Genomic DNA, 24,576 nt, shown 5'->3' with positions numbered 1-24,576 from the left:
TCTGACTTCAGCTTAGGTCATGATCTCGCTGTTTGTGAGTTCAAGCCCCGCGTACGGTTCTGTGCTGACAGCTCAGAGCTTGAAGCCTGCTTCAGATTCTCTGTCTCCCTCTCTCTCTGCCCCTTCTCTGCTTACATTCTCTCTCTCTCCCTCTAAAATGAATAAACATTAAAAAAAATTTTTTTAGTGGTATCTCTGTATCATTTCCTCCATCCAACAAGTCAAGTTCATTTTGTGTGAAACAGTTTTCCCCTTGTAAAACCAGAAGGTGAATTTTTCAAAAAAGAATTTTAATTTAAATAGAGTCTTTAGTCCTGTAACTGGCAGGTACTGTGCTATCTGGTACCTCAAAGGAAGCGATCATAAATCAAGTTCTACAGAACTTCTTTGATTTTATTTAAGCTAACAATTCATGCACTTCCACAAAGAAATCAGTGTTATATTTTTCTTAACATTCAACTTAAAACATTAGATATAATAAGCTGAATGGGGGAAAATCGTGATCAAATGCTAAAAATGTAAACATGAAAAAAGTAAACACGAAAACAAACCTTTAAAAAAATTCATTTAATTACAAGAAAATTAGCCAGAAAATTGCACAGTTCCAAACAAATCTGCTATACAAACACAAGGGCTCATTTACCATCATCATCTTATATTTATCTTGCAAATAACATTTCATCTATTGAACCTAGTCTTTGCTGGCAAAAATTAGAATACATGGATGTTTTTACTGTTTAATATTCCATAAACAAAATTGGGCTTTGTTCCTGAAGTTAGAATGGTAGCTATCATTTTGCTTCAGAGAAACTTTAAAATTGTTCCCTTGTGAGGATTTCAATTAGCCATTCCCAAAACCCAATGTGAAACACAAAACAAAACAAAACAAAAAACCATTGCTATCTTACTAAAAGATTCCTGTCTTCCATTTCATTTTACCAGCCCAAGCACAAATTCGGAGAAAAGCTTCTTAAGTCCTGCAGTTTCAAATTCCTTTTGTAACTCATCCAACGATGAATACTCTTTGACTTCAAATGCCAGAAACCTGCATTATACAAGAGAAACTCATGAATATGCCTAGATTTGTCAGAGTATAATTATCGATTCAGTTACTTTTCGTTCTGCAATAGTACTAAATTATACCTTTTGTGTTCTGTCTGTACTTTTGTTTCAAACAGTACACTAATCATTTTCTCTTTGCATTTCTTTCCACTTGAGTCCACATCTACTTTGGAGGTTTTCTGAAGAATCAGGTATTCCTAAATGATAAATCAGTACATTAAAAACAGATGCTACTCTGAATCTCAAAGTCCTAGTTTCAAAGGAGCCATAAATCTGCAGGTTTATTTTCCTACGTAGAGTACCCCCTTTTTGAATCAAGCAATAAGAGGGCTATGGTGTCTTTCTACACTAGGCAGCATAATATGCTGGTGGAAGGATGCAAACTACACAGGTTTAAATCTGGACCATGCAGCCTACTAGATCAGATTCCAGTCTGGCCGCCTACCCCCTCTGTGCCTCAGAGCCTGCTCCATGACATGGTACTCATAACAGCACCTACCTCATGGGAAGCTGTGATGGTTAAATGAGTTAATACATGCAAAGCACTCAGAGAGGCTGCCACACACAGCTATGGCACAATTAATAGTACCAACTACTGCCATTAATGTCACTACTTCCATGTCTGGAGGAGGTTAACAGGCACACAGCACTTGCCATTCCAAATGGCATGGCATCTATAAATATGTACCTGTAATTCTCCACCCTGATATGCAATCTTAGAAAATTGAACAGAGATATTTACATGAAGTGGCATTTTAGGGAAAGCTAATAATAATAATAATAATAATAATAATAAAAGAACTCTTTAAAAAGTGTAATTTCTCTACATTAGCAAAGTTCGAGTCAAATGAATAAATACTTGCTAATTGATTGATGGATCCAATCTGCAGAACATCTGCAGAACAGCTGCGCTTAGACTAACGTTCCTGAGCTGGCTTAAAGAAAAATCTGAGACTTTCAGGGAAATACGAACACGGAAATTAATTTGTATTCATTTTGTCAGTCAGTAGTTTACTTGAAATATCAAGTTTTGTAGATATACTATAAATCACCTTAAAACACCTGGCTCTTTGGTCAGACCTCAAACCAAGATTTAGATTAAGCTTTAATTATTTGTGGTATCTGTATGCTATAAACCCAGCACTCATCCGGTTAACCAAATACCAATTACGTATTGTGATAAGCGCCCACCCTAAAAAAAGCTAGGTAGTTATTTTACAAATCTTTCAGATTATAGGTTGTGCAAGCTTAATCGGTTTTGAATAAATTCAATTGTAAGTATTCTTGACCCAACCTATCTGAAAGCACAAAACCTATTAAGTGATTTGTAGCGCTTTCAAGATATAAAATATAATAAGCAGCTTTCCTTGTCTGGTACCACATAAAACAGGTGAGATGAGTTGAGAATTTGAACATGGAAAATCTGAAGATGATGATTTTGAAAGCAGCTGCTGAGACAAGTCAGGTGGAAAGCAAAAGTTAGGTGGGTGGTGACAAGCTGACAGCCCTAACGATTCTACTTCCACTAACACTAAATCCTCCTTAGGAAGGACCAGCGCCTCTTTCCAGGTATTAGAGGAGCCAAATTAAAGTGTCAGAATGTGTTTTTAACTGCCAAGAAGTTTAACCTTTCACAGACTACCCACAAATAGACACCGTGCTGTGCCAAAGAATGAAATACAAACACGCACAAACTTTTCATGCACATTTATAAAGTTAAGGCTCAAAGCTAATTACAAACATTCATGCACCACAGAGATCTTTTTTATAACCCCTTACTTTTGTTATGCGGAATGATTTTTTTTAAGTTTATTTATTTTTTTGGGGAGAGAGAGTAGGAGAGGGGCAGAAATAAAGGGGGACAGAGGACCCAAAGCAGGCTCTGTGCTGACAGCAGACAGCCTGATGCAGGGCTTGAACCCAGGAACTGTGAGATCAAGACCAGAGCCAAAGTCAGACGCTTAACTGACTGAGCTACCCAGGCGCCCCTGGAATGATTTTTCAAATATCATCTACTTATTCAAGCTTTACAAGTCTGTAGATATAATTAGAAGTTAAAGACACTCCTAAGAAGATAGAGATCCATTAACACCATTTTGGCAGAAAATAGCCAAATTCATATTCAACATTAAACTTTCTGGCACCTTGATATTGCTTCGGTCTCCTTGTAGTAAAATCAGTATTATTTTACCCATGAACATCAGTCTTCCTGTCAGTTGTAAATCAGAAGCCCACTTTTCAACAGTTTGGACATATCTGGTCTTTGCTCTCATGTGATCTAAATGCAAAAGAGTCATCCACAGTCCATCATCCACAGTCGTGCCTGTTGCAAAGGTACACTTTTCACGGCCACTTCCAGTTTCTGGTTGGTTGAGGACGTGCCTGAGATTGTGCTGAATCCAGAGAACCAGCTCATGAACCATAGGTTCCGACAAAAGGTTCTCTGCTTGCTTAAGTAACTTCTCTTTCACGGTCATGGACTGGGCCCGGGTCAAGTGTTCCGAGTGAACCGAGATGGCAGGTAGACACGACGGGTAATTTACCGGTAAGTGGAACAGCAATTCTAAAGGTACATCCTCACCCATAAGTCCTTCAGCTTTTGTGAGAATTCTGAACACGGTCCCATCTGTCTCTGGAAAGCACCCAAAAATAATTATTAGCTATACATAATGTGATTTGAATGGAACACTAAGAAGTCAAAATTTGTGTTTCCAGATCTACTTATTTTTCATGAGAAAACTTGAGTTATTTTGCGAAGAGACACAGAATACCAAGCGAGCTGTGAATTACAGATGATCTCCTTCAGCCATACATATATACTCATGGATTCATGCATACCAGCACCCAGGACTTCTCTGGCATTTACACCGGCTATTGCCCCATTTTTATTCAGATTTCCCAGAGGGTTTCTCATCACAGATTTTTTTCCCACCCAGACCTAGTTATAATTCTGGAAACTCGTAATAAACTCATATGAACATTCAGAGAAACAGTATTGTGTATATATAAAATCAGTAATTAATTAAAAAGTGATACAGTACGTTCAAGGAAGGTCACTTTGGGGCAAATTCAAGTCAAAGCAAACACTGGGATGCTGTGTGGTTGCAAGGGCAGAGAAACCGATGACTGTGCATGATACAGTAACTGCCCGGCCCTGCTCTTTTCTTACTTCAAATATATTAGTATCAGTGCAACATGAAGGTAGCAAGATGAACTAAAATGGGGCGGACATCAATTCAGCCCTTTCTGGCTCCAGAAGGAGGAGGGGGGAAGCACACACAGGATAGGAGATGAAACACTCTGCTCTCTTTCAGATTTGCTCCACTTCACCCCTCTGATGTGTTCCACACCACTTCACCCCACTTTTCAAAAAGTTGATAAAACGTCAGGCTGATTCATTCTGCAGGGGGCAAGCAGCACACAGATCAGAAGAGCAGAGTAGAAGAGAACTGGGTGCAGACGGATCTCTTTGAAGCCGACTTGCCTCTCTCTACCCCTACTTCTTTCTCCACACGCCCTCGTTCCATTCTCCTTCACAAGAGAGGCAGGCAAACCTTTCTCATTTTCATACCTGGATTGCTGCCCCACAGCCTCAACAACTGGAACCTGAATGTGTCTCCCTTAAGAGAACCAAACGGAACATTAAAACGGCTTTCTAGCCATCTGATCCCATTAATACAGAAGCTGTTGTGACAGACATTGATTCATACAGGACCAAACATATCTGCTGCACAGAGGTTTTTGTCGTGTTTTGTTTTTTGTTTTTAATAGACTCTTCAGTATCAGCTGCAAAGCACTACTATTTTAAGATACCACCCAGAAACACAAATGGTAACCATTATAAAGATCGTATTAAAGTGATACAGCCAAAATTTGTTGACATAAGAAAAATGTGTACTGTATAAAGAAAAATTCTCTAAATTTTAGTACATTCCTCTACGATCCATCACATTTCTCAAAACCCTTGTTTCTTCCGGCCAGTTCCTCATTTTTAAAATATTTTATTATTAAATAGGGTCCGTATATGTCAGATCAGTACACTTCACTATGTGAAATGGGCATTATAAATACACCTACAGGCAACGTATAACCATTAGGGTGAATAAACTCTCCAGAAAACCTCTAGGGAGCCCAATTTTTCTCTCGAGGGGAAGCTTAACTTTTGAAGATCTTCATACATTCATCAGTCAACAAATATTCACCTAAAATCTGTCTTATGATTCCCATGGTACTTTGAACTTATTTTGTGGTACTTTCATACCAGAATTACTACAGTTGAACCAAATGAACTATTTTCTTCACATTGGAATATCTCAATTTTCTTTTTAGACAACAACCAAGAAGTAATTTTACAAGTTATAAGAAACTTTTTCATTTTACAGTTACACAGCTCTAAGCATTATGTGGCTAGCTCGTCACCATGGGTCTCACAGGTGCAGAAGTCACTGCTACCTGTGCGAGACTGAACAATGGTCCAACGATGCATGTGTTCTGATCCCCAGAACATGGCAAAAGGGCCTTTGCAGATGTGATTAGGTTAACGACCCCGAGACAGGCGCAAAATATAACACAAGTGTTCTTATAAGAGTAAGGAAGAGGGAGATTGTACCACAGAAGGCAATATAGTCACTGAAGCCAGATGCCATGATGTCAGCTTTGAAGACAGAGGAGGATCATGAGCCAAGGGGTGCAAGAAATGCAGCTATAGAAGCTGGAAGAGGCAAAGAAATGGATTCACCCTCAGAGTCCCCAGTGGGAACACAGCCCTGCTGACCACTTGATTTTAGCCCAGTGAAAGTGATTTCAGGCTTCTGACCTCTGGGACTATAAAAGCAAGTATGTGTTTTAAGCCACCACATTTTCAGAAATTTGTTACAGTTGCCACAGGAAACTAATACTATACCTGTGCCCACAAAGCAAGCTTTTCCCTTTGAGCCAGGATCTCTTTCTGACAAAACTCTGAAACCCACAGTGTTCTCCAATCCCTGTCATATAAGTACCCACCTGTTCCTCCCCAGTGCAGATAACCAACTAACAGAAACAAGCAGTCCAGGGAGAAAGTATGAAAAGGCTATTGAGCTGGCCATTCAAATCCTTACCAATTTTCATTTTCCTCTCCTAGTAATTTTCTGGTCCCAGTCAGCAAAAAGAAAAGCAATGGGAGAAATCCTGACTTTTGTCTTAGAAAATTGTAAAATTATTGGGTGTATGTTTAGAAGGAAAATTGCTTTGAGTCTTTCAAAAACTGGAAAGGATTAACATTCTTCCTAATTGGTCTTCTTGGTGACAGTGACTCCCTGCCCATTCCCCCCTGCCAACACACACACACACACACACACACACACACACACACTGGGGCTGCAAACTAAAATTACACAAAATGATATTATCGCTGCAGGAAAACGAAAAGCCCAATAACATACACCACTCTGCTGATATAATAAAAGTACATATTCTTTTAAAAACTCGTTTTCTTCCTAAAACTCTAGAAGTATGCATATTACCCCTCCATTTCATATCTGCCTTGGTTTGTACATGCAACTAAACTGGGTGTCTCTCAAGTCAGAATTTTTCATGTAACCACATGTACTGTCAATCTGATTTTTTCGTTAAAAAACGAGATTCAAAAAACAAAGTTGTCTCTATCTGCTTTAAGATTATTAACAGCTTAGAAACAGCGATTAACAGAAAAATAATCATGCTCTAAATCTAATGCTAAGCTCTGCCATTCCCTGGCCTCAAAAAACTCGTTATTAAGTTTAACTCACAAATTCATCATTGTCAATAAACACCTATGCCCTAGAAAACTTATGCTTGCCCTAGAAAACCAAAATTTTCCTAAGTCCCAAAACGATTTTAATCTAAAGACCCCACCAAAACATGTAGGTCTTGCCTCTGGTTGAGAATTAACAAATTCCCTAGTCTTTTTTTTTTTTTTAAATAAGTCACTCTGCCTTATAATAAGTGTATCAATTTCATAAGTAAAACACAAACTAAAATAGGTTTCAAACCTTATTCTTCCTTACAAATACATGAAAGAAATTATATACCTAACCACACTCCAAACAACAGAAATTCAAACTAGAAAAACTGAACACGAAATTCCACAGCAATGTTACTTTTAAGGCTTTCCCCTACTTCATAGTCACACAAGAGAAACTTAATAAATGCTGTCCAATAACAGAAGACATCGGAAAGTGTAAACAATCTAACAGAAGTTCTTCAAGATTCATTTAGACTCATTAAGAAACCATATACAACTGGCTTTCCTTATACTTGCTTTTTATTTTTCAATTTTTAAATATCCTCAGAGTAAGACTTTGTTCAGAAAACCGATAAGAGGCCCCCAGTATCCTCTGATACTTCACTGCACAGGGTTTTCTTTCCTCTTGCTCCCAGGCAGCTCACCACAAGCATGCGTCCCCCTTGTGCTTGTTTTTATGTTACAGCTGGGTTTTTAGGTGTTTAAAATGTGGTTAGAGAAAAAAGGAAAAAGGGAAACTAAAAATAAGGGAAGCTAAAAGTGGCAATCCCATCCTTTAGAAGTAAAGTTCAAGGCTGAATTGGTTTTACAGAGGTGAGCTCAGTACTGACAAACAGCAGGAAACAGAGCTGAGCAGATTTAGAGGGGTCAGTGGGTGACAGTCATGATTCATTTTGCAAGAGGGCCCAATCCAATCTGAACATGAGTGTTAGCAGAATATAAAAATTCACTCTGAAGCTACCATGCAAGCATATTATATGCTATTGAGTCTTACATACCTCCCATTTTACAACTTTTTGATCCGCAAGATAATTTCTAGAAATACAACTTCACATATAATGAGCACCGACTACAGCAATACAATCTGTGACCCTCAAGTATCTCATCAGGAAAATGAGGATTTATAACAGTATCACTCTCCTCTGATCGGTGTGCACGCACATACATGCACAACACTCCCCTTCAGAATCATTCTGAATAAAAGTTGGGTCATACCCATCTCTTTTCTCTGGGTGCTCATTATTGCTCTTTCACAAGTGTTATCCTTGCTAAGAATTATCTTCCTCACGCAGCAGCCCCATTACCATCAAGGAGTATGATACAGTGCAAGGGTCCATACATTCTGGTGCCAGGTGGCTACTTAACCAGCCTGAGCATCTGTGAACTTCTCGATGCACTTGAAGTATCAGGTACACGGTAGGTGACTCCATTAAATCTGGCACCTGGCCCGACTGCACTGTACAGGGAAGGGCAGAATATTCCTGATTTGATCTACCCACAGCCCTGCCTAGTAGACAGCAGTGTGAGGGTTTACATAATTCGTATCCGTAAGAGAACAGTTATACCTGATGCCTCTTATTATAAGCTTACTATAACCTTTGTAAAGAGGCCATGTGCTTAACTTCCCTGAAATTCCCAGCACAAATTAGGCCAACTTAACTGATTCCAGTGATTCAGCCTCTTCAATCTCAAGGCCTTTTAGTTGACCCTTGGGTTGACAGCCTAACCCTTCCTGGGCTACCTCATTCAGGAAGTACAATCCCACCCACAATGTCCCATGATGTTCTCCTGATTCCAGTGGCAAACAAGAAGCAGCATATTTGCGGGGAGGCCAGAAAGGAAGTGATGGTGTTAAGAATATTCTGGTATCAAGCTTATATCCTCCAACCCAAGCTAACAGTGACTATGAGAATGGCAGCCAGCAGCCCACTGTATGTTTATTGTGGTCTGTTAAAGAAGTCCTTACCTTACCCTGAATTCCCAGTTGTGAACATCAAACATCCCTATTTGAGTCACTGAATTGTTCTATTCTCCAACGAACCTTTCAGCAACAAAATGTCCTAAGTTGTTACACTGAATTCTTTTATAATTCAATTACTTATTGATGCCAGAACGCTGAATTAAATTAATTAGGAGGCATGGCTTGAAAGTCATGCTCAATTTAACAGCAGATAAAGGGCCCACAGTGTTCTCACTATTAAGAAACTGCTTTCTTTCTATGCTGACTTTTTTGGGTTTTCTCTGACCTGTTAGCAGCGTCTTACGCTCAGCCCACTACCATTTCATCCTCTTGGAGGTGTGATGGGAAACCATATGTTCATTTTTCCAGGCTATTCCCAGCTGAGTCATAATGAAGGAACTTAGGAAAACTGATGATCTCTCAAATAGCCTGCCTCAGACAGAAGTAATTACCAATAAAAAGAGACATGGAGACAGTAAGATGATGAGAAATTATGAATGCTATCCAATAAGAAATGGGATGACAAGAAAACACTACAAGTAAATTCCTTCATATGGATTATAAAGCTCCGTTATCCGAATTGCTTCAGTGTCTGGAACAGAGCAGTGGTCACATGAACACAGGCGATGCAAGGAAGAATAAACGAAAAGGCCCAGCTCTGGCTTCCTGTGTGAAGAGGCCACCAGACGATACCAGGAAACCTTAGTCCTAGATGGCTTTCTCACAACACCCAGACCATTTTTAGACTACCTACTTAAAGGTCAACCAAGTTATGGCCACAAAGGCAATTTTAATAGTTGCTGAAATATAACAGAAGGCTGAATCCCATGCCAAAAAATGTACATAATGTATTTAAAATCTAAATGAAAACAAAATTATCTGCATCCCTGCACTTTTTCATAATCTGCAGTTTTGGTTTTTACTTAGCAGAAGTCACAGACAGGGACAGAATTAGCTTTAACTATCATCAAAAAATAGCCAAAAGAACCTTTCTAGACTGTAAGCTCCTAGAGGGCACGGGCGGTGTCTTTGAAACCTTGTCAGTGTTTACAGGGAATCAGCACACGTGAGCTGATGGTTCGAGTCCCCAAGAGCAACAGACAGCCACCTTTCAGTGGACTAGAAAAAAGCAAAAAAGCAATCAACTTGGAAACATGACCGAGAAAACGTTTGGATAGAGCACTGGGCGAATTCAAAAATTCATTTCACATTTACTGACTACCGTATGCCTGGCACTGTCCTGGGGCCGTGGAGTTTTGTGATTACGTAACACACAGGGTGCCTGCCATCCCGTAAGCTGGGACATTGAATGCCCAGATGGAGTTAAAACCATGGCGAATGCCCTGAAGGAAATAATGCAGAGCTTACAAAGCACAAAATGCAATTTGGGGCGGCTGGGTTTAAGCAGAGGGTGTCAGGGTAGGCCTCTTTCCAAGGTGAGATCTAAAGTCGATACGGGCGGCCGGGGTAGCGCGGGGGAGCGCGCTCCGGGGGCAGGGCCCAGCGCTCGGCCGGTGCCATGGGGCGGGGCGGGCTGGCGAGCGCTTCGCGCCACTGTTCACGTCGGAGGGGGGGGGGGGCTCCTCACTCTCCCGCCATCTCCCACACATCTCCGGTCCCGAGGCGGGTCGTTCCGTCCTTCAACTAGCCGGGTCCCCCAGGGCGGGCCCCGGGGCAGGGAGCCGAGTCGCGGTGGTGGGGAGGAAGGGCGCCCGGCCCCTCCGGCGCGGGGTAGTCACCTGAGTGGCTCAGCACTTCCCACTCGCCGGGCCCGCAGAAAATCGCGGCCAGGGCCGAGAGCTCTTCCCGCGCCGACTCCGCCATGGCCACCCCGCCGCCGCTGCCGCCGCCGCCGCCCCTCCCCTTCCGCCGCCGCCGCCATCCCTCCCTCCATCGGCCCCGAGCGGTGCGGCTGGGCAGCCACTGGGGGGCGCCCCGCGCCTCTCCCGCGCGCTGGACCGCGAGGGGACTGCGGCGGTAGGAGTCCCGCCCACAAGCTCCTGCTGGTTGACTCCGGACACGAGGCTCGGTCGTTCTGGGGGTACTTTTCCCGGAGGCCTGCGGCGATCGTGCAGCTCACCCGTTGCTTTCCTGACAGAGGGAGGAGGCCTCCCGGCAAAGCCCAAGATCCCCTAGCTTTAGCCCAGGCTAAAGCTTTGAACGCCCACCATTCCCTCCCAGACTTGGCCTTAGGCTGCCTGGGTAGAGAACAGTCTGGGCGAAAGGAACTTTGGCGATTAGGGAGACAAAAACAAGCAGGAAAGTGACCAGCGGGGAGGTGAGCCCTCGTCCGGCTCAGAATTGAAGTAGGTGTTGGGGACATGAGAGGTAACAGAGCAGGTGAGACTCTGTCCGATGAAGCTTGCAGTGACCCTGGCAGCGTGGGACTCCCGGAAAAGGCCCCGGGGCAGTAACAACCCCAGATGCTGAGCTGTAACTGGCGCTGGGACTCTGGAACAGGGCTGGATTCCTGGGACCTCTTTCTCTCAACGCGGCAAAAGCAGAGGGCTGGACCTGCCGGTCCTGCCATTCTACGGATGTTACTGGGGTGGTCCTGGATAGGCCTCTTAACGTCTTCACCTTCCCCATTTGTCTCCTGCCTTTACAGGGGATAGCCCAGACTCCTTGGTCTTTGGGGTACAATCAAGTGTGTAAATGTAGCAATCGCTGGCTTTTCAGTATTATTCATTTTGTGATATTCGATGCTTACAAAACATGTGACTCTTAAAGCTTAATAATGTAATGATCATCCTTGAATCCAGCACCTCAGTTTAAGAATTTGAGCAATACCAATAGGGTTTTAGAATTATCAATCCCTTTTGTTCCAGTTTTGATTTAGTGAACAAGAAGATTTCAGTGATCCTCTGTGATAGTTCTATCAGTCAGCATGTTTGGTTTGTCCTTTTGTTTTTCCAAATAACAATTTAAAATTTTGCAACGCCAAGAAGTAGCTGGTCTAGCTCTTGGAAGTTCCACAATTTTTGTTTGTATCAGAAATAACATTTTGTAAGATGAATCAGAGAATTTAGATGGCTACACAGTGACTCCTGTCACTGACCTACAGAAGTCACAACAAAAGGGACTGGTTTTAAGATTCTGAATCCATGTTACCATACTCAACATCATTACCACTGTTGCTAAAGAGGGATTTTAAAAAGGAAAGATGCTGACTTCCAAAAACAGAAAGGAAATCTAACCAGATAGACTGCGGGAGAAATGCATTTCACAGGATGCCCTGCCATGGGATTTCCATGACCCCAAGTAATTAAGAGCACTGCCATGCATAGTTGGAAAGACAAAGATTTATTTAAACTCACAATTATCTCTGAGGTGGCCAATTTGTTTAATAATAATTCTTTAAATTTCTTTGAGTTATTTCGAAAATAGCAGCAGTGCAGTAGGTTCATAACTAATTTCTAAGGAGTTTGGTGAACAAAAGAATAAATTGTTAATTTAAAATATCACTAAGTTATTTAATTTTAAAGTCTAATGTCAGTATTAAAATACAAATATTAGTTATTTGACTTATTAAAAGTGGTCTATAAAAAAATCAAATAGTTCGTATCTTTTTTTTTAATTTCCCAAATTCAACGTAAGTGATATGAGTGAAGTAATGTGAACAGCAAGACTCCAGTTGTCAGAAATATTAGGAGACAATCAGGACGGCTGCTGTCAGCTAGGATTCCATGAAATTTATGTAAGAGTACATCAATCTATTCAAAATTTTCTTGTCAATAGGTTTCTTCTTTGCTCTTCCTTTCTCTGTTGATTTCTTAACCTGCTTTTCATCCTCCATTTAGCATGTTTAAATAAAAAAGAAGTCGATGTGAATGTCTTTTAAATTGACACTATCCTAAGGCCCTGAAATCCCATGAATAAGTTTCTACTCTCTGACATTTGGAAGTAATCATCACAGAGAAAGTATAATGTCAGCTTGATATTTCTCACACTATGAAAATATCAGCTACATGTCAAATATCTAAAGCCTACCTTAATGTAATAAATTTTCTTGTATTCACAGGCTACTGAAAATTCTAAATATTTAAATGTGGAATGAATGTCTAGACATGTGGATGAATGTCTAGTTAGATCACTGTCTCTTTCTCTGCCTCTCTCTCTGCCACTTCCTCTCCCTCAAACAGTGTATGGGTGGCTAGAATATTATTTATACATACAACTTTTCTAAATAGTTGTTTTCCCAAGACCATAAGGGGGAGAAGTTTTCAATCTTTCATCTCCAGTTAAAACCACTAGCCCAGGAGATAGTTCCTTTAACTTCTCTTGGAAAACACTTCTATTCACTTTATCGTGAGTAGTGTGTAGATCTAAATACTCACTCTGTATCTGAAATTTTAAGTCAAACCCCACTTGGGCATAGAAGTGGAACACACAATTTTAAGAGTATTAGGAGGGGCGCCTGGGTGGCGCAGTCGGTTAAGCGTCCGACTTCAGCCAGGTCACGATCTCGCGGTCCGGGAGTTCGAGCCCCGCGTCAGGCTCTGGGCTGATGGCTCAGAGCCTGGAGCCTGTTTCCGATTCTGTGTCTCCCTCTCTCTCTGCCCCTCCCCCGTTCATGCTCTGTCTCTCTCTGTCCCAAAAATAAATAAACGTTGAAAAAAAAAAAAAACTAAAAAAAAAAAAAAAAAAGAGTATTAGGAGAGGGGCGCCTGGGCGGTTCAGTCAGTTGAACGTCCAACTTCGGCCCAAGTCATGATCTTGTGGTTTGTGAGTTTGAGCTTTGCATCCGTCCCTCTGCTGTCCTTGTGGAATCTGCCTTGGATCCTGTCTCCCTCTCTCTCTGCCTCTCCCCACCTCTCAAAAATAAACATTAAAAAAAAAAAAAGAGTATTAGGAAAGGTTGGTTAAATGTTAGTATCATGTCAAAAAAGCTAAATACTGAAGTAATGAGACGTGGTAAGGAAAATGATCATAACTATAAGACAAGTAAAAATGCTTTTAAGAACCACCCAGAGGATTGTACACTTGAAACTAATATAACACTGTTAAGTTAACTAACTGGAATTAAAATAAAAACTTAAAAAGAGAGAGATCGAGAACCACTTAAAGAACAAAAGAGGCATTAAATGCCAACATGCTAAATGAACCTGAACTTCAGTTAAGTTGTGCTACTGGTTTTGTCTAAAGAATTTCTGTATTTTTCTGTATTTACTTACTTCACAAAACGTTCTTGGGCACATCTGGACTGTTGACTGGTCTGGCCCTACGAGCTGAGTGTTTTGAAATATAGAGATGAAAGCAACGAACCTTGTTCTCAAAGACTTAAGTCTTCGGTTAGCTGGGTAAACACAATGAGCAACAATTACAGGTTCTTTCACCACATTTCCATATTGGTGCTAAGTTTAGTATCAATAGGTGAAAGCAATGGGTGTACCTCCCACAAGTTCCCAGAGGAGAAATATGTTTGTAACGCTTGGGAACACCGTAGGTTTCCAAAAGTACACAAAGTCAGTTGTGTTGATTGGTCATAGCTCTTTTCGTTCTGTTACAGTGTGAAAGTCAAAAATTTATTTTTCACCAAGATAACAAAATAAGAGCAAATAAAATCCATGAGAATTTGACAGTGACTCTTATACCATTTTGTGGCAAGATCTGCCTCTGCCATGTCCAGATAATCTGTACTTAACTCCAAAAGATTGGTTACACTCTGCCTATGAAAGACACGCTTGCTTCTTATGCATGAGTGATAGCAAAACAGTTCCAGCTTGCTTTGTGGGAAAACATCCACATGGCCCACGTCCACAATGCCTTATCAATTTATAAAAACAAGTCTTCAGTACCATTAGGGTTTTAGAGTTTGTATAGTTAAAATAACATCCAATACTTTGGCAATTACTGTAACTGGATTCCTCTTATTAATTATATTTTCTCACATTGTACAACAATGTAGCCAGTTTTTATTATGAGGAAAAGGGGGGGGGTTAGTTTGGAGACTATGTGACTTTTTAAAAATCCTTCCTTTCAGACTCATAAAGGGACTATAAATGAGGAAACTCTGCCATTTTGGCAAAATAGATTCTCTGTGGTTGAAAATTGAAAGAGGGAGGTAGATCAAAGAACCACATCTATGGGAAAATTAGACCTGGATTTCCTTTTTTTTTTAAAAGTGGGGGACCTATAGGCAAAAGATGTATTAGATACAGAGAGAGGGAGGGAACAAGGGAATGAGGGAGAAAAAGAGGAATGGAGGAGGAGCAAAGAGCTGGGAAATAGGAACACTTCAGAAGATGATACAGAAAGGATGATTTTTTATGAGGTAAAGAAGAACATGAGTTAAAATTTGGCTTTATTTCTAAAAGAAGAATATTGCTTCATCTGCTTTTTAAGCAACAGAGAGACCTGAAAACTTCATTTGGAAATAATATGCGATCTGAGATTTGCTTCAAAATAATGTAGGAAGATGGGGAGAAGCTAGAGTGTGGATGTGGCTGAGTTGACCATAGATTAATAATTGGTGAGGCAGAGTTTTGGTGCAGAAGGATTCGGTATTTTATTCTGTCTACTCTCATGTATTTTATATTCTCTACAATAACAGTTAATTTCTAAAATGTATTCAATAGAAAATACGTCAGATATTTGAGTTTTGCATACTGCTCATAAGGAAAAAAAGAACAGAAAAGAAAGGGAGGAAATGGGAGGGAAGGGAAAAGAAAAGAAGATAACAGGTTCTAAAGTTCATATATGTGTTCACATACATGTGTTCAACAAATGTATGGCTTAGGATTCATTCCTAAGAAAAAGCATAAAACCTGAAACTTCAGTGCCCTTAACAAGAGACAAGTGGTTTTGTCTTAAAGGTTCAAGAGGAGGGAGGCAGGCAGCGCTGGGGTATCCCACAGCGTAGGGACCTACTGTCTTTCCCTTCGGTGGCCCTACCCTGCACAGCTTTGATCCCCTGTGCATGCCGTGCTGTGCTGCAGGGCAGCCATCGGAACTCCAAGCACCAAGTCTATATCTGGGCAGGAGAATAGGATTCTGTCCAATCTATTTGACTAGAATCTAGTTCCATGACCACTCCCAGCAAAAAGAGAGGTTGGAAAATGTCATTTTTACTGAGAGGCCATGTATCAGGCGAAAAGTAGAGGAAGAAATGAACCATTATTATTATTATTCCTTTCTTATTATGGAGAAAGGGAAAATATTGGGAGGCAGCTGGCAGTCCCCACCACATCAAGTGGAGTTTTAGTCAAGAGATTAAGTCGTCACACACATAATTTACCCTTTTTCCATCCCTTGACCGCGACCACCCCTCACTGTCTGTCTCATTGTCTTGTTTTATTTTTCCCATAACATTTACCATTATATGAAATCAACTTGTTTATTTGTTTACATGTGTCTCGTGGTTGCTCCACAGAAAACAGGATTGGTGCCCCACCAGCACCACCAAAGTGGTTCAGATGTACAAAGTGATGAGGACACACATGCACCAGGAGGGTCTGAAAGGGTTTATTGCTCACATGCTGAGGCTTTCTGGGAAGAGCAGGGCAATTCAAAATGGCCTAACTGAAGGCAGGGACAAATGGCTCTGCTGTTCACTGTGGTTAGGGGGTGGGTCCGGGGTTAGAATTCTCCTGTGCCTCCCTGGGGTTTCTGTGGCCTGAACAAGGGAGGGAGTGCCCAGACTTTCTTACCCACTTGTCTGGAGGTGGAACAGAAGAGAAAAGGGAGGGCTGGGGCTTGAAAGCTGTCAGCAGCCAGACATCAAAAACAGAGTCCGACCCGCTGATTGTCTGTCTCCATGAGAATTTTGATTTCCATGAAGCTCGGGGCCTTATCAGTCTTGTTCACCTCTGTACCCTCCATGCCTAAAAGAGTGCCTAGCAAATTAGGAATTCAGTGAGTATTCGTGATACAAATAAGCTCACTGCAAAGTGTATAAACTCTTTATACAATTTCTTATTCAACAGAGTTATGGCGCACCTACTATATGCTAGTGACTTTAGGAGCTCTCAGGCATTCCCTGACTGAATAAGACGCAGTCACTGTCCTCCAGAAGCTCCAAATGCAGTTTGGGAGAGGCACCAACCTTTCCTGGGACCAGGCGATAAGCGTCCTGCCAGGTAAACTGAGAGCTTTCAGAGAAGGCTGAGGAGTCCTGGTTTGGCCATCATGTTAGACATTCTCCAACATAGGCTACAAGGAGGAAAGTTGGAGTACAAAATGGCTGGAAGATAAAACTTTACTTTCATTCAGTAAGCATTTATTGAGCTCATTACGATGTGCCTAGTATTATGCCAGGTCCCACGGAAATGGTTTTTGACACAGATCTCTCAGAAGTTGTAGTGGAGTACAGGTGATAGGTTTTGAGAGGTAAGTCATTTGGTAATCTGCAGTCTGTTGAAATCATGGGAGTAGGTGAGATTCTCTGCCTGCATCTCAAGAATTTCATAATGACAGTGATGTATTTCCCAGCAATTGGAACAGAGAAGCATTGGTTTGCTAGTGTTTCTAACACAATCTGGATCAAGACAATAGTCCCTTTGTGGTAGGGTTTCTGTATTTCCCTACTGTTTTCACTTTTCTGTTTTGTTCTATTTTCTATGGAGAGAAAAACCAAGTCAAGAAAGCAAGAAAAAAAAATTCCTTTGTGGCACCTTTATCACTTGGAAGGGACCCTTTTAAGGGTCTCCCTTAGAAATACACAAACGATCTTAGAATAGGAAGGTTGAGCTGGAATACTTGGTCTATTGTTTCAGATAAAAATCCTGCTCTATTTATGTGATTCTCTTTGCTGTTTGAAACCTTAATTGGCCAGTAATTTCTTCACTGATAGCTTGTTTAGTTTTAAAAGGAACTTTATACTTTAAGGAGAAGCATAGCCAGGGTTCCTACTATTGGGATCATATTACCAAATACTTCGTCCTGTCTCCTCTCTCTTTCTCATAAGATACTTTCCCACCTCTTTGCCTGGTAAATTCTTACTCATTCTTTACATCTGAATTGCACCCCTCCCTCTGAGTCTGAGTTGAGGGCCCACCACTTATCGTATTTACACACTTGCGAGACTGCATTGTAATTGCTCACGTGTCTGTAACTCCAGTAGAGAATGACTTTCATGAGATGAGTAATAGACACTGTGGTTGTCCTAGCTCTCTGGACAGTGATTGACTCTTTGCTGGGTGGACAATTATGAGCCCTGACTCTGTCCAAAATTGTCTTTGGTTCTGGTCTGGCTATTCTATCTTTTGTTGTATCTCCAACATTGGCACAGTGGCTGGCATTAAAAGGCATGCAATATTTGTGGAATAAACCAAGAATGAGTGAACCCAGAGTTAGAGTGTCAAAGTAAATAGACTGTAGTTCATTTTTTCTTATTCTACTCCGATTCCCACCAGATTTTATTAGCCCTTGAACATGTAAATACACATCAACAATTAGGCAAGCAGATTATTACCTGTGTCTTTACTGGGATCACATTCAGAGTGATGAGGTAATGGGCAATAAAGAGTGGATTATTTCTACTAATACCCAACAGTTTCATACAGGAAAGTGAACAGGAGAAGTATATTATCACCTTTATAGTAATTCTATGTTTGAGTAATAGTTTCCCACAGTTGCCACTTCACTTTATCATATGCAAAGAAAAAATAAATTTTAAAGTAATTATCACAGCTAATATACAATATAAAGCTTTGAGACTGCTGGGCTGTCTGGAATTCATAGGGTAGGTAAAACTATATAGTGTTTATGTCCTGAACTGAAATGGGACACTACATGGTACCTGATCCAGCCTGGCTAAAAATATATCATATTTCCACCTGTGTGTGTGACTAGGGTATGTATTTTATTTACTACTCAGTTAATATTAATCATTTAAAAAATAACAAAGTCACTTGAAGACAGGCTAGTTGTATATAACCACATCGATGTAGTAATTAAAATTAAGTTACTAAACAGATTTTTTACCCTATAACTCATGATCGCTTAAGAAGTTTCTTCTTTTCTTTTCTTTTCTTTTCTTTTCTTTTCTTTTCTTTTCTTTTCTTTTCTTTTCTTTTCTTTTCTTTTCTTTTTCAACAATATTTTGTTGACCGTGATTTTGTTGACCGTGACGGTTTTGTTGACCGTGAGTTAAGTTAAAAGACCATGTTACGTTGAAGGGGACCAGAGCTAATGATTGGGGAGGGGCCCAGGGAACTTTTCTGTCATGATAGAAATGTTCTCTTTTTTTTTTTCTTTTTCTTTTTTAAGTTTATTTATTTATTTTGAGAGAGACAGAAACAGCACAAGTGGAGGAGGGGCAGAGAGAGGAAGAGAGAGAGAATCCCAAGCAGCGCAGCACCCAATGTGGGGCTCAAACCCACAAAGCTGCGAGATCATGACCCCAGCTGAAACCAAGAGTAGGACGCCCAACCGACCGAGCCACCCAGGTGCCCCAGAAATGTTCTATTTCTTGATTGGGGTGCTTGTTACATGAGTTTATGACTTTTAACTGTACCTTTTTAGACCTATGCATTTTATTTTATATATAGTATATCACAGTTTAAAAAAAAAAAGAGTACTGGGGGAAGAAGACAGGTTAGTAAGTTCATAATACTTTTATAAGATTCTTTTTTTTTTCCTGAATTTGAGCTGAGTATGCCCTCAACTTGAAAACCGAACGAAGTTGTTCTTTTAAAAATCTTTAAGCCTTGCTGCTGCTTGATCTTTATAAGAACAAATCATGACAAGAAAAAGCTGCAGGTTTCGAGTGTCTTCAAATGGCACCAGCTTGTCTCCATGAGTAGGATGCTAATAGAACTGAAGAAAACCATTCCTGCACTTAGGGCAAGTTGTTTTTAGCCTAAAATTCAGCCTATCATTCCCTGTTGGTGTACAAAAAAGAAAATGTGATTGATAAAAGTACCCTTCATTTTATATGGACTAAAGAGGAATTATTCAAATATTTTTTAATGTGCTGAGCAAGCTCACTATTTCAAATAATTTTATAGAGACATTTTTTTCTAAGTGAGGGACCTGTAATGACATGGGCTATCTACCATTTGTACCTCAATTCTTAGATGCACATATTTTTCACATTTTAACAACTCTGAAGATGAGAATTTTAATACCACTGATGGCACTTTGCATTGGCTATTGGCCAGGCAGCCGACATCGATATGGCTTGCACATGCATTAATTTGGATGTTTTCCTTGATCCCACGATTTCTGGCGAGATCATGAAAGCAGCAGTCTCAGAACTTGCAGAATGGCAGGATGGTATTAACAATTTGGGAAAAACTCTAGAACACTAGTGTTAGTGGAAGTGACTTCTTTTTTTTTTTTTTTTTTTTCAACGTTTATTTATTTTTGGGACAGAGAGAGACAGAGAATGAACGGGGGAGGGGCAGAGAGAGAGGGAGACACAGAATCGGAAACAGGCTCCAGGCTCCGAGCCATCAGCCCAGAGCCTGACGCGGGGCTCGAACCCACGGACCGCGAGATCGTGACCTGGCTGAAGTCGGACGCTCAACCGACTACGCCACCCAGGCGCCCCTGGAAGTGACTTCTTTAAAAGAAATGCATCTCACTGATGCTCTTGATGGAATAAAGGATGATACATGTGGAAAAACACAAGCATGGATGCCTCTGACTTGATATGTTGATTCACAGTCATCAGACACAGAATGTGAAGGAGTTTCAGGAATATTTTAACCGGTTTTTTGCTTATAGTTTCCTTTTTATGTATGCACAATAGTGGTATTTGATAATGTGTCTAAATAGGTCTAAAAAAGCTTTCTCAAGAAGTATAAAGAAAAATTCTTTTTTTTTTAATTTTTTTTTTCAACGTTTATTTATTTTTGGGACAGAGAGAGACAGAGCATGAACGGGGGAGGCGCAGAGAGAGAGGGAGACACAGAATCGGAAACAGGCTCCAGGCTCTGAGCCATCAGACCAGAGCCCGACGCAGGGCTCGAACTCCCGGACCTCGAGATCGTGACCTGGCTGAAGTCGGACGCTTAACCGACTGCGCCACCCAGGCGCCCCTAGAAGTATAAAGAAAAATTCTAAGTGATTAGAAAGTGAGCTGTAGTATAGTTGGCAGCATATCGTATTTTTTAATGGTGCATAAAATAATGGCTTATCTTACAAGTGATGGCATCTTAGATGCCATTAAAGCTGATCTTTGCAACTTTTGTATGTTAGCTTTTCAGCCAGGGAGAGATGAAAGAGCAGGCAGGAAAGAATATTAAATCTATAACAATAATACTATTTATTGAGTAGCTACTATAGGCCAGTGTTACGCTAAGTGCCTTATGTATATCAATACATGTAATTCTCCCCAAAAAGTCTGAGAGAGAGTTATTGCTGAACTGACTTCTGTCTGTTCAGAGCCATTAAATAGGTAAATTTGCAAAGCTGAATTTGAACTTAGTTTTGATTGACCCCCAAAGCTCTTGATCTTTGTATAGTAACTTCTTCGCCTACCTCTCCCCCATAACAGCACTCCAACTAGTCATTTTTTAAAAGTAATCTCTACACCCAGGAGCACCTGGGTGGTTCAGTCGGTTGAGCGTCCGACTTCAGCTCAGGTCATGATCTCTCTGTCTGTGAGTTCGAGACCCGCGTTGGGCTTTGTGCTGACAGCTCAGAGCCTGGAGCCTGCTTTGGATTCTGTGTCTCCCTCTCTCTCTGCCCCTCCCCCGCTCATGCTCTGTCTCTCTCTCTGTGTCAAAAATAAATAAACATTAAAAAAAATTTTTTTTAATAAAAATAATCTCTACACCCAACATGGGGCTCAAACCTACAACCCTGAGATCAAGAGTCACATGCTTTATCAACTGAGCCGGCCAGGAGCCCCAGCACTCCAACTAGTCTTAAGGGTTAACTTGCTTCAAGTTTATGCACTCCTTGCTTGCTTGCACTCCTTGGTCTATAGCGGAACTAACTTCCCTTCCTTGAGATTTGCAGACCACTGGCCTTGAGGAGTGAAGGACCAGACTTTGCCAGAAAATAAGGCCTGACTACATTTGTCTGACGACAGCTGTCATGGCTGCCACCAACTCTGTTCAGGGTCAGGTCAACATACAACTCACTGCCTGGGCACCTGCTTCTCCTGCCAGTAGTCCCCCTCCCTTTTTCCATGCCTTCCCCCTTTAAAACCCTCTGACTGGGGTGCTTGGGTGGCTTAGTCAGTTAAGTGCCTCCGACTCCTGATTTCAACTCAGGTCATGATCTCATGGTTCAGTTCATGAGTTCGAGCCCCACGTTGGGCTCTGCACTGACAGTGGGGAGCCTGCTTAGCATATTATCTCTCTCTCTCCCCACCTCGCTCCCTCTCTCCCCTTTCTCAAAAATAAATAAATAAAACTTAAAAAAAAAAAAAGCCTTCTGTCTTCCCCCAGACTGGGAATATTGTCTTGGTAACGTAAGTCCACTATCTTCTCAAGTTGCCAGCTTCCTGAATAAAACAATCTTTCCTTTTCCATCATTACTTCTCTCTCAAGTATTGATTTTGGAACCACAAGCACCCAAACCTGAGTTCAGAACCAGTTCTCTGTTCAGTTTGTAATTGTAGAGTAACACCTCTACTCCACCATCCCCAGAAGTTCCAAGTGGAAGCTTAAAGAAGAGAGAGAGAGAATGAGAGTCTAGCAGCATTCAGTTCTGTTCAGGCTGTTCTTGAAAACAACTTTATCTTGATTTGGCAATGCAGCTCTTCTTCGATTGTGTGAGATACCCCAGAATCCTAACATGCTTAACACCCTTTCTTTGCCTTAGCGGGTTCTTTTTGGGATTGTATCCCCTGCAACAGAAAGCACACTACTGTAACAATTCACAGTTTTAATACATTTACACATTTTACTAGTGATAATAAAATATTCCTTCTAACACACCTTCAACCCAAAGTCTGAGCCTTACCGACTTACTTGAGCCCGCATAGGAATGTTTCGGTTACAGCCTGAGCCCCCAGAGGCACCTGATTCTTATTGGACTTAAACTAGAGTAGCGCTCCCTTATCTGTTTTGCTTCCCGCAGTTTCACTTACTTGGGTCAACCGCTGTGGACAAGCGATGATCCTCCTTCTGACGAATCATCAGGAGGTCAGTAGCCACCCCATCACCCGTCTAGGTCACTCATCTCACCGCATGTCCTCACGCAGGCATCTGGTCATCTCACATCATCACAGGAAGGGTGAGTCCCACACAGCAAGGTATTTTGAGGGAGAGAGACCACATTCACATAACTTTTATTACAGTTATAGCATTATAATTGTTCTAGCATTATTGGCTTGTTAAATTTTTTTAATGTTTATTTATTTTTGAGAGAGAGAGAGAGTGTGTGTGTGTGTGTGTGTGTGTGAGAGAGAGAGAGAGAGAGAGAGAGAGAGAGAGAGAGAGAGCTGGAGAGGGGCAGAGAGAGAGGGAGATACAGAATCCAAAGCAGGCTCCAGGCTCTGAGCTGTGATCACAGAGCCTGACTCAGGGCTCAAACTCCAGCACCGTGAGATCATGACTTGAGCTGAAGTCAAAAGCTTAACTGACTGAGCCACTCAGGTGCCCCATATCATTATTGTTTTTAATCTCTTCTTGTACCTAATTTATAAATTAATTTTTTAAATTTTATTCTTTATTTTTAAAATTTACATCCAAATTAGTTAGCATATAGTGCAACAATGATTTCAGGAGTGGATTCCTTAGTGTCCCTTACCCATTTAGCCCATCCCCCCTCCCACAACCCCTCCAGTAACCCTCAGTTTATTCTCCATATTTATGAGTCTCTTCTGTTTTGTCCCCCTCCCTGTTTTTATATTATTTTTGTTTCCCTTCCCTTATGTTCATCTGTTTTGTCTCTTAAAGTCCTCATATGAGTGAAGTCATATGATTTTTGTCTTTCTCTGACTAATTTCACTTAGCATAATACCCTCCAGTTCCATCCACGTAGTTGCAAATGGCAAGATTTCATTCTTTTTGATTGCTAATAGTCCACTGTGTATGTATGTATGTGTGTGTGTATATATATATATATATATATATATATATATATACACCACATCTTCTTTATCCATTCATCCATCGATGGACATTTGGGGTCTTTCCATACTTTGGCTATTATTGGTAGTGCTGCTATAAACATAGGGGTGCATGTGTCCCTTCAAAACAGCACACCTGTATCCCATGGATAAATGCCTAGTAGTGCAATTGCTGGGCCTAAATTAAATTTTATCATAGAAACGCCTGTGTGGGAAAAAACATGGTATATACAGGGTTCAGTGTTACCCACGTTTTCAGGTGTCTGCCCGCAGATAATGGGGGACCTCTGTATGCCCTAATCAGCACAGCGAGGGGTGGAGGAGGGAGCAGGGAAATCCAGCTCAAAGAACACAGGACCCCAAAAGGGCTCAGTTTCTCTCAGAGTAGCATTCTGTTTCACCACAAGCTCCTTAACTCTGAGAACTCAATTTCCCCAACTGTAAAAAGATGCAAATTACAAGATGATTTCTAAGAACTTCTCTGGTTTTTAAAATTCTTGGCTCCTGCACCAATTAAAGACATCCAGATATTGCATGAGTCACACTACATGTAAGTAAATCCAGTGGCTTTCATGGCCAGTTCCACCCCGAATTTCTTTGATAATATGTATTTTTTTTAGTAGAATTCAGATTCAATATTTCAAATGATATGCTTAACAAGATTAAATTAAGACAGTTACGCTCAGTGGTAAGAATTTTTTTTAACTATAAAATATTAATGGATGATGTAGAAGAATAAAATGATGTTAAAAACCTTATCTCCAGGAACTATCTGAAGATACTTTTTTTTACCACAAGACTTGTGACTCATGGAAGGAA

At 40.9% G+C, this 24,576-nt stretch overlaps 1 protein-coding gene across 4 annotated transcripts; it reads right to left on the bottom strand.

Annotated features, from left to right (window-relative positions):
* Nucleotides 1-375: 375 nt before the first annotated feature.
* Nucleotides 376-23,050, bottom strand: RWDD3 (RWD domain containing 3). Of its 4 annotated transcripts, none has more exons than XM_030325788.1 (4): nt 22,774-23,050; nt 3,207-3,694; nt 1,144-1,259; nt 376-1,045 (listed from the first exon to the last, which is right to left on the bottom strand). In XM_030325788.1, the coding sequence occupies exons 1-4, from the start codon at nt 22,820-22,822 to the stop codon at nt 931-933; spliced, it is 768 nt and encodes a 255-aa protein (XP_030181648.1). In that variant the 5' UTR covers nt 22,823-23,050; the 3' UTR covers nt 376-930. The 4 variants fall into 4 exon arrangements, with proteins under 4 accessions (XP_030181648.1, XP_030181647.1, XP_030181650.1 ...); XM_030325787.1 differs by lacking the exon at nt 22,774-23,050 and adding an exon at nt 10,526-10,625; XM_030325790.1 differs by lacking the exons at nt 1,144-1,259; nt 22,774-23,050 and adding an exon at nt 10,526-10,625 and having other exon boundaries at nt 930-1,045.
* Nucleotides 23,051-24,576: the final 1,526 nt, after the last annotated feature.

Source organism: Lynx canadensis, chromosome C1 (genome assembly GCF_007474595.2).
Source record: "Lynx canadensis isolate LIC74 chromosome C1, mLynCan4.pri.v2, whole genome shotgun sequence".
Lineage (NCBI taxonomy): Eukaryota > Metazoa > Chordata > Mammalia > Carnivora > Felidae > Lynx > Lynx canadensis.
Note: the sequence above shows the minus strand (reverse complement) of the source record. Positions and strands in the feature narration are given on the sequence as shown.

What these genes read in the sequence shown, in the direction of transcription:
- RWDD3 (XM_030325787.1), bottom strand. Translation starts at nt 10,610, where the DNA reads ATGGCGGAGTCGGCGCGGGAAGAGCTCTCGGCCCTGGCCGCGATTTTC. An exon ending in GAGACCGAAGCAATATCAAG is followed by an intron (nt 1,260 to 3,206) that starts GTGCCAGAAAGT and finishes TTTATCATTTAG; the next exon opens with GAATACCTGATTCTTCAGAA. An exon ending in GTACAGACAGAACACAAAAG is followed by an intron (nt 1,046 to 1,143) that starts GTATAATTTAGT and finishes TGTATAATGCAG; the next exon opens with GTTTCTGGCATTTGAAGTCA.